Here is a 14,299-nt window from a genome sequence, read left to right as displayed (position 1 = left end):
TTCCTTAGCTCTTGCTGAGTGAATGGAAGTTACCAATATTGCTTGTTGTTTTTTTGAGGAGTGTGAGTTTGATTTGATTAAATAGCCTGCGTGGAATAACTATAGATAAAAATATTTTTAAAGAAATTGAGAGAACATTGGTGTGTTGCTGGTGGTAAATATGTATGAAGCAGAAAAAGGCTTGTGTGGGTAAATTCTCAAGGCTTGTGAAAATGTAAGGTGTTTAAAACCTTGTGGTTATGCGTTATATCAGCAGTACTTCACAGAACATATTTGAATCTATCATGTATTGAACTGGTAGTGATGGTGAACTTCATTTGCTCTCACGGACTTAATATTGTCATTTCCATGAACTTTTGTAAGAAAAAAAGGCTGAATATATTAACTTGCCCTACTACACAGCACCTTGACAACTTAGCAGTTGTCTAGTTTTTTGTGATTTTCTTTTAAGCTTAGGGCTGAGATTGAAATTTTTCTGAATAAGGAAACTACTGTCATTTTTATCGAACACTGAACAGGTTTGGAAGTTAAGTTTGGTGCAGACTGGATAATGTTTCTTCATGAATTTAGCCTAAAGTTATAAGACAAAAACAGTATTTCTATATGAAACTTAACATTATGGTAGAGTTATTTCAGTGGTAAGTAATGTCTAATGATTTTAAGTGTTATTTCTTGCTTTCCATGCTTGGATAGGCTGCACAGTCAAAAGTAAGACGAGAAGCAATATCTGCATTCTTATACTTGTATATATTTTCCAACCTCAAACTATACTTCCTGAAGGGTTTTCAGACCTTGATGCAGGTGCAAAGGAAATTTCCACATTTTGAAATCCATTTAACTATTCACTTGAGGAAATTCTACTTTAGATTGCAAATGAATGAATGAATGAAGGAATGAATGAATGAATAAATAAATAAATAAATAAATAAATAAATAAATAAATAAGTAGCTAGCTAGCTAGCAAGTGACCAATCTGTGTTATGTAACCATACACCAAAGGAAATACCACGAGAGGAACCTCATACAGTTCTATCCAAGCAAATGAATATACTCAGTTAAAAGATATGCCCATGGATTAATATTTTCAAAGATAAAATATGTAAAATATTCTAGAGCTTCATAACAGATAAATTTTTGTGATCAGTTTTGAAAATAGGGAACATGAACCAACCCTCCCTTGTTAAGGGAAATGTTATCTCCCAGCAAAAATACCTGAACTATATCAAAAAAGTACTCAGTTATTACTATTATATTTTGAATGTCATTATGAGAAGTTTGAAAAATTTTCTCTCTTCTTATATAACTGCCTACATAATATTTTCAGTTTTGCATCTTGGCCCACAAAAGCCTAAAATACTTACTGTCTGGCACTTCACAGAAACAGTTTGGCAGCCCCCAGTTTATTACATGGGCTGAAATGAGTAGACTTAACCTACTTAAAATCATAGGACAAATATGTTTTTATTTTACATTAAGGCAGGTATGTAACTTAGGAAAGATCCCCTTTCTGGTTTTAATTAGTTATATATATATATTTAGGTATTATTACTTTAATATTTTTTTCCTCTTTTCAGGGCAATTCCACATCCCCGAGGTCATGCACATTTGGCAGCACTTGTCAACCATGACTGTAAGCAGTTTCTGAAATTTTTTCCATGAAGAGGTCATTGAAAAAAGTGTTGTGTGTGGGGTTTTGTTTCATTTTGCTTTGAGTGCACATGCGAGGTAGGGCTTTCAGAGTGGGCTGTTGGCAAAATGGATATCCAAAGGAGAAAATAAATGAATAGATTTATTGACTAATCCATTTTCTCTTATCCTTAAACTACTTGTCTTTATTTATTCATAGCTCAGAAGTTGCTAGGGTTAGGGAGCAGAGCCTTGGTGTGCTTTATATCACTTTGTACACATCTCTGCTAATTTTTATGGCTAATGAAAGGCCTATATATTTCAAGCTTATTTCAGTGTACATCTGCACACATGCATATATAAAAATTAGTCAAGTTAGTTTAGTGTAATGATTGTCATAAAACTTGGTTTTTAAAGTCCTTTTTGGAGGGCACCTGGATGGCTCAGTCAAGCAACTGCCTTCGTTCAGGTCATGATCCCAGGGTCCTGGGATTCAGCCCCCTGCCTGTGCTCTCTCTCTCTCAAATAAATAATAACATCTTTAAAAAAACAAACAAAAAAAGGTCTTCTTTAGAGAACAAAAAAAAGTAATGAATTCCATAAAATGTGAGTTTGTCACATTTAGCAATGGTAATTATTAAAAATATATTGATCAATGGGTTTCACTATTTGACTACATAGACATCATTCCAGTTCTAACAATCCTGTTACTATATAATGATTTGTCAAGGAAAGCCATTATTATTATTATTATTATTATTATTATTATTATTACTGGTTATCAGGATTAGATGTACTATTTTATAGAGGTTAATTTGTATGTTATGAAATTTGAGATATAACATTTTATTAGAATGTACTTACTGTTATACATTTAATTCCACATATTTATATGCATTTTCTCAAAATAAAGGTTTTTTTTTTTTTTAATTTTTAAGGTATTTATTTATTTATTTATGATAGTCACAGAGAGAGAGAGAGAGAGAGAGAGGCAGAGACACAGGCAGAGGGAGAAGCAGGCTCCATGCACCGGGAGCCCGACGTGGGATTCGATCCCGGGTCTCCAGGATCGCGCCCTGGGCCAAAGGCAGGCGCCAAACCGCTGCGCCATCCAGGGATCCCTCAAAATAAAGAAGTTTTAAGTACTATATTATACCTATAGATTTTGAGATATTTTCATTTGAGATTGGGTAAGAATGTGAACCAGTATGTTACATATAGTTTTGAATAATTTAATTTCTATACTTAATTTGTTTTATTTTATTCCTCTTAGCTTACAACTTTTCTCACAGAATAGATCATTTGTCTTTTGGAGAGGTTGTTCCAGGAATTATTAATCCTTTGGATGGAACTGAAAAAATTGCTGTAGATCGTAAGTATTTAATAATTACTGTTGGAATTTGCATGCAGGCAATTGCTTTTATAACTTTAATATTAACACATTTTTAATAACCCTCTTGTGACAAATAAAGAGGTAAATATTTAAATAGATTAACTGGTTGATAATTTTATGTGGAAATGTATATATAGAGAGAATTTCCTACTAGTGGATAAAATTTATGTATTACAAAATGAGCCATAAGAACAAAAGAAATTATAGAGTTAGAAGTAAGCAGGAGAAAAAAGACATAAAAAAATTAAGCAGAAAAAAATAGAGTTTGAAAGCTCTCGAAATATATGAAAGGTTAATGTGTTAATCGGGCTGAACTGCTTTCTCATATGCACTAAAGAAAGTCTCAACATTATAAGTATTTTTTTCTTTGTATAGATTTAAAGTTCTAAAATGCATATTTACCATTTTATTTTATTTTATTTTTATATTTACCATTTTAGAATCATCTTTGGGGAATTTTACAGACATCAGAAATCTAGAGTTATTCTAGAATAGCTTGGTTATTAACATAGTCAGAAGTAGTACATTATAGCATAGATAGCTTCTATTACTGTTTTAACCTTCTATTCCATTTAAAATTTTGGTTTATCCAAATATGGATGGATTATTTTCTTAATTTTATAACAAGTAATCTATCTTGTGTTTCTTGAAGGTTTTTGATTGCTTTTCCCTTTACTAAAATAGTCCTACTGTATGACATGTTCCCCCTATAAGACCTTTTAAGGACATGTAAAGCTTCCTGTGCTACTAGGAATTCTAGCTTTTGCAAAACTAATTAAGGATTTCATTTTTTATTAATTAAAATAATTTATTAATATTCTTTTCCGTATTTTTACTCTTTTAGCATAGCTTATAATCAGATACATCAAAGATGTTTTACTTAGAATACTGAGTTACATTCCTTTTTTTTTTTTTTTAATGATTTTATTTATTTATTCATGAAAGATACTTAGAGAGAGAGGCAGAGACATATAGGCAGAGGGAGAAGCAGGCTCCCTACAGGGAGCCCCATGCAGGACTCGATCCTGGAACCCTGGGATCACACCCTGAGCCAAAGGCAGACACTCAACCACTGAACCACCCAGGTGTCCCCTGAGTTACATTCCTAAGTATTTTATGTTTGTACAGAATTGCTTCACTTAGAGAAACCTGAATATTCTACATTTGGAAATGTGTTAGTAGAAGCATTCTGAGAGAATCATAAGCTTTATTCAGTACATAATCTCATCTTTATGTGTACGTTCATTGTATACAGAAATACATATGAGGCAATCATTGAAAACATGTTGGTTAATACTTTGTTTCAGGATGCTAAAATTACTTCAAATTTTTGTATAGAAACAGTTCTAAATATAAACACATTAATTTTCAAAAGGCTCTTTTTGAATTTACTTGTCCCTAAATTCATAAAGACTAAGAGATATTTAGAGTTATGTTATAAAATGTCACTAGATGAGTGTCAGTAGGTTATTCAAAGCTTTAAAGTAGGTGTACTCTTCTCCTTACTAATATATATCTTATTGGGCTTCTTTTTTTAAAAAAAGGAAAATCAGCATTACAGATCTGTTGTGTCAGGTAACCACTCCCTCCTTTATGTTGCCCCAGAAGTTTTGAGGGGATTACGTAGTACTTATATCTTTTTTTTTTTAAAGATTTTATTATTTATTTATTTATTTATTCATGAGAGACACAGAGCGAGGCAGAGACACAGGCAGAGGGAGGAGCAGGGCCCTGGGCTGAAGGCGGCGCTAAACCGCTGAGTCACCCGGGCTGCCCCATAGTACTTATATCTTGAATGCTGTACTACCAATTTCGATAGACCCACTCCTTTGGAACAATTTGTGGCTTGCAACAAAATTTCATTCAACATCGTCTGCTGCCCCCTCCCCGCTTTCCCCAACCTGGCCATTAAATTATTTAACAAGTTTATAGACTTTTCTTGAATTAACATTGACAAATAGGTCTTTAGTAGTTCTCTGACCACAGCTTAAATGCTTTCCAGTTTTTCTGGTCATATTTCTTTGACTCTTTGGTTATTATTCATTATACTTCACTCCTCACATGTGGTGAGATTCCCTTATCCATCATGTTTCTCCCAAGTGATTATCCCACCCATGTATACAGCAGAGATTATTATTGCCTCACTGCTCTCAATTTCATCTTTTTGTCATTAATACTGAAGATTTAAACGCCTTTTTTCTCCTAGCACTTCCAGCTCACTCCCTCTGTTTATAACACAATAGAGTTTATTTGTAAAACACCTCAAAACTAGGCATAGATAGAGCAATTCGCCTTGTATCAAAGAATGACTCAAAGGATGAAACTGAAGACCATCTATCTACAATTAAAAGTCATCTATCGGTGGTGGACAAAGTGGATACTTTCTACTCTAGTATTATCTGTGATAATATTTAGGCTATTATATAGAAGAACTAGTCAAATACTGTTTATGTTTTTGAAAGTTATATTGGTACAAGTGGTGGGTGAAATAAGTGGTGAAGTTGAAACAGGTTTTATTTTATTAGAAACTTGTTTAATGTTAGTGTTCGAAGATGCTGTTACTCTTAACTTTCCCTCCTATCTCGTTTACCCTTACCTCCCCTGTTCTGAGTCACACTAAGAGACAGAGAAATTGAACTGATGGAAATAAAAATTCATTAAAGTTGAGCAAAAGAAGATAGACACACAAAAATACATACTGTCTACTATTTATATAAAGTTCTAGGATAGGCAAAACTAATCTGTGGTGATAGAGGGTAGATTAGTGGTTGGCCTAGGGTCAGAGATTGAAGAAGGGGATTGATTGCAAAGGGGTATGGAGGAACTTTTTGAGGTGGTAAAAATGTTTTATACTTTGATTGGTGGTAAGTAACCATGTGGCCAAATGCAATTGTCAAAATTTATCAGACCATACATTTAAAATTGGTGTATTTTATTCCTGTACACAGTTTCTGTAGACAGTTATGCTGTATGTAGTACATCTGTTTTCATGTCAGATGTAATGAGGCCCTATTATTTACCTGATTGAAACTACAGATAGATCTAATTCTAAATTTTCTAGAATATAGACCTTGACAATGAACACGTTTTGTATAACGTGAACAGTTACCTGTTTAAGGTTAATTAATTAATGATTAGTAATATACTGGTATTTATGACTGTATTAAACCTAAAAATGCCTAAATACTATAAATAGGATCTTTTTGACTATGCAGTAATCTCAGAACGACAGTGAGTAGGTTTGTTCATTATCTCCTCCTGTCGTATCAATTCCTTGTATATATCCAAAGGCTGACTAATTCAATTTTGGTTTATTTATAATTCTTAAGATATTACTAGAAAATGAAAATATGTCTTGTGATTATAATTTTATTCTTACTAGTTTCTGTACTATAAAGAAATGTTATTTTTTCACATTTGATAAAAGGATGATAATGTTATAAAGGATACCTAATGACTAGTTCATTTTTTAAACATCTTCTAATAGATGTGTATATGTAAATATTTTATGTTTATTGAGAGCTTATTTACCACGTATGAATATACTGCTTTCATTGATTCTTTTAATTGTTGTTGTTATTCTTAAACACTAAGTAATAAGTAGCATTAAATTTCAAGTTAAGTGCATTTAATAGGAGGAGGGCGTATTTGGCAGTAGTATTTGTTACTATTGGATTGATTGGAAAAAAAACACATTTTGTTTTTATTCTAGACAACCAGATGTTCCAGTATTTTATTACAGTTGTGCCAACAAAACTACATACATATAAAATTTCAGCAGACACCCATCAGTTTTCTGTGACAGAAAGGGTAAGTTGAATCCCACAGATAAAAAGTTTTGGTTTTTTTTTGTTTGTTTTTTAGCATTTTATAATTCTGCTACAAAATAAGGTTAGAGTTGGTGCCCTTCCCCATTTACAATTTGTGAAAGCTTTGAAATGCATTAACATTTTATTTCAAGCCAATGAAGTAAATATTAGAAATGGATATTAGTATGCTTTAGAGCAAGAAAAGATTTTAAAAATCTGGAATGTCTTCTATTCAATTTAAACAAAGTATTATTAAACTATTATGGTATTAATGCTTTTATTTTTAATATCCTTATTTTGTAATGTTTCCTATTGTATTGGTATAATTAATTCTTACCTGCCAGTGGACACTCTGATTTCTGTGTTATTTATTTTTTAATTAATGTACCTACCCTGGGGCGTACATGGTTCTAGTGGCTCAGAGAGCAGACCTAGAGGATTTGCCTTCCTAAATTAGTGCTTTTTATTCATCTAATTAAGAGACAAACATTCTGCAATCTCAGAGTGGAGTGGCCTTAAAAATATGAGGAACAGAGCTTTAAAATTGAACAGTTTAACACATTTCTCATTTATTCTGGGTTCATGTTTTCTTCTTATTATTTAAGAATGGTGAATATTCAAATATGAATATCCAGAAGAATCCCAAGGTAAAATATAAGTGCTTTTAAAAATTTACTTCCTCCATGTGGAGTTTTCTTTTGATAGCCTTACAATTTATGATGACTGTGTCCTCAATAATTGTAGAATTTCCTTTATCCTCAGGAAATTAAATACTGAAGTTTTTAGGAGTGACTTTCAAATGATTCAGGGTGAAAAATCAAGGGTCCCCCCCCCCCCCACAAGGGTTTGTGTGTATATGTGTGTGTGTGTGTGTGTGTGTGTGTGTGTGTATACAGAAAGAGAAAAACTAGGTAAAAAATATGCAAGTATATATTGTGTTTTTCAGCATTTCTTTAGGGATGGAATGATAACATTTTTCACTAAGATTGACAACACCTGAACTTCAGGCAGTCTCTATAGTGGCAAAGCTTTGGGGAAAATATGCACATAATACATTACTATGGGAATGCAAAACAACATGGTCTCTATGGAAGAGAGTTTAACAGTATCTGCAAAATGACATATGCATTTACTCTTTGACCCAGCAATCTCACTTCTAGAAACTGAATCTGAGGATATAGTGGAAAAAATACAAAAGTGATATGTATGAGGCTATTCACTCCATTCACTGAATTCACTGTTATTTGTAATACTAGAAGATTATAAACAACTCAAATGGTACATGCATACAATGGAGGAACATACAACTTTCAATAAAAGAGAGAAAGGTATCTATATACTGATAATGAAATCATCTCCAGGATGTATTTCAAACAACAAAATTATATTAAAAATATATCTAATCTTAGAGCATTTGACCTTTGCGTAGTATGTTTGTGCTGATAGGGTAACTAAAATAGTTGTAAAAAAAAAAAAATTTCCCTTGTTATTTGTATAGCTACAGCTTGCAGTTTATAGCTTAATAAAAATAGGTAAGGGACTGTTAAGACAAAAGTCAGCAAAGCACTGTGGTAGCATATTTTTCAAGCTATAAAATAAATTTATTAGATGGTTTGCAAAGTTGACTTTTGAAGTGTAAACAGGATGGAATGAAATAGAGTATTTTCTTATGCAGTCTACACATTATGGTAGGTTTATGATTTTAGCTGCATTCATTTTAAGAGAAAACTTCCTTTAAAAACTAAACCAATAGCTTAAATTTGATAACTTCTTTTTTTAATATTTTATATTTATTTATTCATGAGAAACAGAGAAAGAGAGGCAGAGACACAGGCAGAGGGAGAAGCAGGTTCCATGCAGGGAACCTGACGTGGGACTCGATCCCTGGTATCCAGGATCAGGCCCTGGGCTGAAGGCGGCGCTAAACCTCTGAGCCACCTGGGCTGCCCAAATTTGATAACTTTCAAATGAGTCCTTTCTCTTTTCTTCTTGTATCATATTTCATATAGTTTAAATAAAATGAATAACAGAAAGTGAAATTGTTTCTAAGTTTGAGAATTTAAATGACAGGAAATAAATATAATTATTTTGTAAATTCTTAGCAAAGAATTGTTACAGAAAGTATATTAAAATATGAACTTAGTTTTTATGGATTTGGTCAGTGAAGATGCCATATAGTTGTAAGCTCTTGAGCTCTGTAGAACACTTGTATGTAAAGTGACCTTTTTGAGAAAATAGGAAAGAATGACTCTGCTCTTTTGATTTCCTTAGAATCTCATCAGACAAAGAATACAGAATAATTTGATTGTCTCTGAAGAGCTTAGTCTAGTAAGGCAGTTCGTAAAGAGATTTAGATACTCCTCTTGTACAGCTGGACTGTAGGGCTTCATATTGATTGTACAAGTAACCAGATGATGTGAATCCCATTTTTCTCCTTCTCCTGTCTCTCTTCTTCCTTTTAGGAACGTGTCATTAACCATGCTGCAGGCAGCCATGGAGTCTCTGGGATATTTATGAAATATGATCTCAGTTCTCTTATGGTAACAGTTACTGAGGAGCATATGCCTTTCTGGCAGTTTTTTGTAAGACTCTGTGGTATTGTTGGAGGAATCTTTTCAACAACAGGTTAAGATTCATTCTTTTTTTTTTTGTCTAATTTCTAAAAGTATTACTGAAATTAAGATGGTTTTACTTAGCAGGAGCAAGAAATATATACACACATTCCCATATTTTGACATTTAAAGAATTTTTTCTGTAAGATTTAATTCCAAACCTCCAAAATTGTATTGATTAAGCATTGAATATAGCTAAGGTCACTACATTTACATTCAGTGATTTAAGGGAGATTACTTAATGAGCTAAAAAGATCCTAGAATTCAATCCAAGTTCTGCCATTTATGTGGTAATATAGGTCGTCTACCTTTTTTGAAATTGTTTCCTCATCTATAAAAATGGGAATAATAATTATACCTAACTTACAAGTGTGTTGTAGGATTAGATGAGAAAATGCCTATAAATAGTAGACACTTGAATGTAAATTTTCTTTTTCATTTAAGGTATTTTTAACTGTACAATATATAAAATCACATCTAATGGTACTTTGAACTATGCAACATGTGCAACCAGAATTTTCAGTCAATACTGTTTTTATGATTTGGGTCTTTTTTTTTTTTTTTTTTTTTTGTCCTGAGTTTATGAGATTCTCTCAAAGGTAATTTGCAGAATAGTAATCATGAAGATTTGAGTACAATAGATAAAGAAAGGAAACTGTTCCTTCTTTATCCCCAACCCCTATTCAATATTACATGGAGCTGTATAGTCTATATACAGCTTTGAAAGACTTCCTTACTACCTTATTTAAATTTGTCTAAATTCGTGGCACTGATACTATTTATTTTTCAAAATGGTATGTGTGAGACATATAAAGCACCCTTGAAAAGATTGCTTTGTCAAGATCATGAATTATGTGGCCTTGTGATTTTGAAAAGAAATGTTTTAAAATTTAACTTTTTTTTTTTTTTTTTTTTTAAGATTTCATTTATTTGCATGGAGGAGAGAGGGAGAGTAAAAGAGGGAGAGAGCATCCAAGGACACAGAGCAGAGGTGGGGGGAGAAGCAGACTCCCTGCTTAGCAGGGAGCCCAGTACGGGGTTGATCCCAGCATCCGGGGATCATGACCTGAACCGAAGGCAGATGCTTAACTGACTAAGCCACCCAGGCACCCCTGTTTGGTTATTTTTAACCATGGAAATGAATAAAGCAAACTGCTTTGTTTCCTTTCTTAATCTATTCTATTATAATTAGTGAAATTTTTTATTCTTATGTAACAATTTAGGAATAATTAATTTAGGAAATGATTTCATTAAAAGCATCATTTAATTTTTAAAAAACTTATTTTTTATTACAGGCATGTTACATGGAATTGGGAAATTTATAGTTGAGATAATTTACTGTCGTTTCAGACTTGGATCCTACAAACCTGTCAGTTCTGTAAGTGCTACAGTATCAAATGGTGCTGATCTCTAAATCATAGTATCATTGTTAAATCTAAACAGTAGCTTTTGGTGCTTCAAAAGAAATTGCCCAAAATAAAGCATTGTGTTTAGAGGGAATAGTGTAAGGAATAAAACTAATGCTTTGGTCTTTTCTTCTCCCTAGGTCCCCTTTGAGGATGGCCACACAGACAACCACTTACCTCTTTTAGAGAATAATACACATTAGCACCTCCTGAGTGAAGGAGATAAACTTTTTGCCTGAGACATAAAACCTTTTTTAATAATAAAATATTGTGCAATATATTCAAAGAAAAGAAAATATGAATGAGAAGTGGGAATCACACCTAGGGAAAAAAAAAGAAAGATAAACTCAAACTGAAATCCCGTATATGTTGTGTCTGTTACGTTGTCCTAGAAGAAATTATGCAGCTAATCAGTGAATAAGCCCAACTGGAGTGTTGCTTTGAAGATGACCCCGTCTGATATTTTCATAGCGAATGGGCAGTATTGAAATCAGAGCTTGCTTCTTGGTGGCAAAGAGCCTGAAGGAAAGAAGTCAAACCACATCTAAAGAAAAAGGCATTGATAAGTGCAAATGTTTGCGTCCTTCTGTTTTTAAAAGATATATCAGAATAAAATATGTAAAACATATGGAAAACTAGTCTAGACTTTAAAAAGTTGTGGTCAGGTCACACTGTTAATAAAGGAATATAGGGATGGGTCCCTATGCTATAGCCATATCAATGTTAAGCCATAATGACAAGGCCATTTATCTAATAATTTGGTCTGAGGAAGGTAACTGCTTTTCTTTAAACTCTGGCTATTGGCTTTTTCTGACTGTACAAGGCAGGGTCGTGGAAGACTAAGGTGAATTCTTACAGGGGCAGGGTATGTAGGTGCTATATAATATGTAACAAACGTAGCATTCACAAACTGTATAGTGGGCACTTATACAGGGAGAAGAAAGCACATTTTTTAAAAAGATGCTAAATTTTCTTGTCTGACCCTTATATTATTGGTATACTTTGGTAGAGGGAGGTGAGTAATAAAAAGGTCCACTAATGGTGATGAAAATTATCAGTTTGTAAAGTATTAAAAGTAGAATATTTTATACATGTTTGGGTGAGGGGCAACAGGGTAACTTTACATAAAGTAGAAACATGAGGCAAATACTTACATAAGGCAAGATCATGTCAGATCTGAGAGATTATCATTAAACAATGTCCGTTAAGCTGTAAAACTGGATTATGAGTGTCTGCATTCAGAGTGTCCTGAATGTGATTGATTTTGATATTAGATTGTGTTGTTGTAGCTTTCTTACTAATTAAGGATTAATTTTAAATTTCCAGACTTTGAAAGACTAAAAATAATGAGAGGGAGATATTGCTCAGGTGCCATTAAAAACTGTATTTGGAATACATGTACCAACATCAGTTTTCCTTTTGTAATACTTAATGATAGTAGAATAACTACCAGTCCCCAATGGTTTAAGTCCTTTGGAGAAATGGGGAAGTAAAATTCCAGGTAAGTGACAAAGATAAGACTAAAAGACTGGATTTAAAATGGTGGGTTTTGGAGATAGTATGTCACAAATTACAGTTTTACAAATGGATTTTTTGTTTTAAAGATGAAAAAATGTTTCCTTGGAAATAGTTGGTACAGATAATGTCAATGAAGAAAAGGAAAAATACTAATGAAACTGCTTTGAATTAAAAGCTTATGGTGAATGGCACTCTGAAGGAAATAAAAGCATTATTGTTTAAAATATATACTTTACTATTAAAAGCTATTAAGTTGACTGATTAACACAGATGATGTAACATGCTCTGAAAGATTTTGGATTCCAGAAAACTCCAAAAAATGAATGAGCCTTCTCTGTTATTGATTTATTTCAAATACTGTTTCCAATGAAGTTAGACTAGGAACTAATAGAACATCTCTCAGAAGGAATTTTACTTAGAATTTTAGCTATTTTAGACTGAATCTTGGTTCTGTGAATCTGCTTTCCAGAAAGTTCATTCAAGGTGTTTTGTTTTTTTAAGGGAGGTAAAACAATATTGATTTAAAACTATTTTCTTTCAGTTAGGATTTTAGCAGTTAAGTATCTTTAAAAGGATTTTAAAATTATTTTGGTGCTTGCTTACATATGATTTTTAATTGTTCCCATGTTTCCCAAATACCTTATTAAAATTTTAATGTAATTAATCTGTCCCACTAAAGCTGACTATAAAAGGAATTTCTTTAAAGCCAAATCCTGCTTTGCCATTGATTTATACTTTAATAGTTAAGAAAGCTTTCTACCTGAAATTCCTCAAATAGTCAAAGACAGGTTTTTGACCATCAAGGTAGTAAGATTCTGACCAGCCTTTTGGATGGTGAATGATGAAGTATGCCTGCATATTAGGATCAGTTAGGAGTTTCTGATCTTGCCAAGTGTTTCTTTTCCATTGCAGGGAACAGTGTACTGACATACCTATTATGGAGCTTTGGCTTGTGCCTCGGGGAGGCTACCCAACTTTATTACTCAGTCCTTTTTCATTTTATTAGGGTATTCATAATATTTATATATTCCAGCCTAAATATTTTAAAAGTTGAAACTTCAACTTACATGAAAGTTTTTTTTTTTTTTTAAACTGTGTTTTGTATACTTTGGCCTATAAAAAGAGATAAAATATTTAGGTGAATAATTCTCTGCTGCAGTATTTGTACAATACAGACTACCTCTTGGGAAAAGATTAACCCAGTATTATAATTACAAATTACTTCTAATTCTCAATTTAGACCATTAGTATCACATTTTTCTCAGATACATTTTATGATAGAGAACACTGAATTTTCATAGTAAAATTACTAATGCAAGTAAAGTTCACAATCTTTAATGCAAACTTAACTTTGGAATTCATAAAGGAATGACTAAGGTCTAATTTTTTAATGGTATCAGTAGGGATATTTTATGCAACCTGTCTTTTTTATGTTGTGGGTTACTGATTTGGGTACCAGAAAGTAAAATTTATATGGAGCTTGTCTGCTTCAAAATTTAAAACTTTGAATCTTGATCTCAAGATGGATAATTTTGATTGTTTAAAAGTTATCTAAACTTGAGCCAGAGGACCTTTAAAATTTCATTATGTCCTTGAACTTAGTACTTAAGTCCTTCCTCCCCTTCTGCTTGGAGCTCTATTACAAACCTTCTGCAAGCCAAAGTGAGTCCACCCTTTGTCAGCACTATCAAAACTAGATCACCATATGTTCATACATTATGGTATAATGCCTGTATTGATATTCAAGTATTTCCTATTGTAGTTTTCCCCCACTCTTGAAATATTTTTTAGTGATAAAATCACCTTGCATTATCTTAGGAGTAGGAAACAAACTGCCTTGGATTTTTTGGTTTTCTTGTGTTTTTTTTTTTGTTGTTTTGTTTTATTTTTAGAGAAAAGAGAATACAAAAGACTCATTTAATGTCTCAATCCCGA

General features: G+C 32.5%; 1 protein-coding gene across 1 annotated transcript in view; it reads left to right on the top strand.

Moving 5' to 3' along the window:
- The window catches only part of ERGIC2 (ERGIC and golgi 2), a 39,319-nt gene extending 26,244 nt beyond the window's left edge, over positions 1-13,075 (top strand). The window contains exons 9-14 of the mRNA XM_038577168.1: positions 1,575-1,630; positions 2,900-2,998; positions 6,732-6,829; positions 9,291-9,453; positions 10,736-10,818; positions 10,987-13,075. Of these exons, the coding sequence (XP_038433096.1) occupies positions 1,575-1,630; positions 2,900-2,998; positions 6,732-6,829; positions 9,291-9,453; positions 10,736-10,818; positions 10,987-11,049 (562 nt within the window). The 3' untranslated portion in view covers positions 11,050-13,075. The remainder of the gene's footprint in view (positions 1-1,574; positions 1,631-2,899; positions 2,999-6,731; positions 6,830-9,290; positions 9,454-10,735; positions 10,819-10,986) is intronic.
- The last annotated feature ends 1,224 nt before the right edge of the window (positions 13,076-14,299 follow it).

The sequence above is a fragment of the Canis lupus genome, chromosome 27 (genome assembly GCF_011100685.1).
Source record: "Canis lupus familiaris isolate Mischka breed German Shepherd chromosome 27, alternate assembly UU_Cfam_GSD_1.0, whole genome shotgun sequence".
NCBI classification, from domain to species: Eukaryota; Metazoa; Chordata; class Mammalia; order Carnivora; family Canidae; genus Canis; species Canis lupus.
This window is presented reverse-complemented; position numbering and strand designations above follow the sequence as displayed.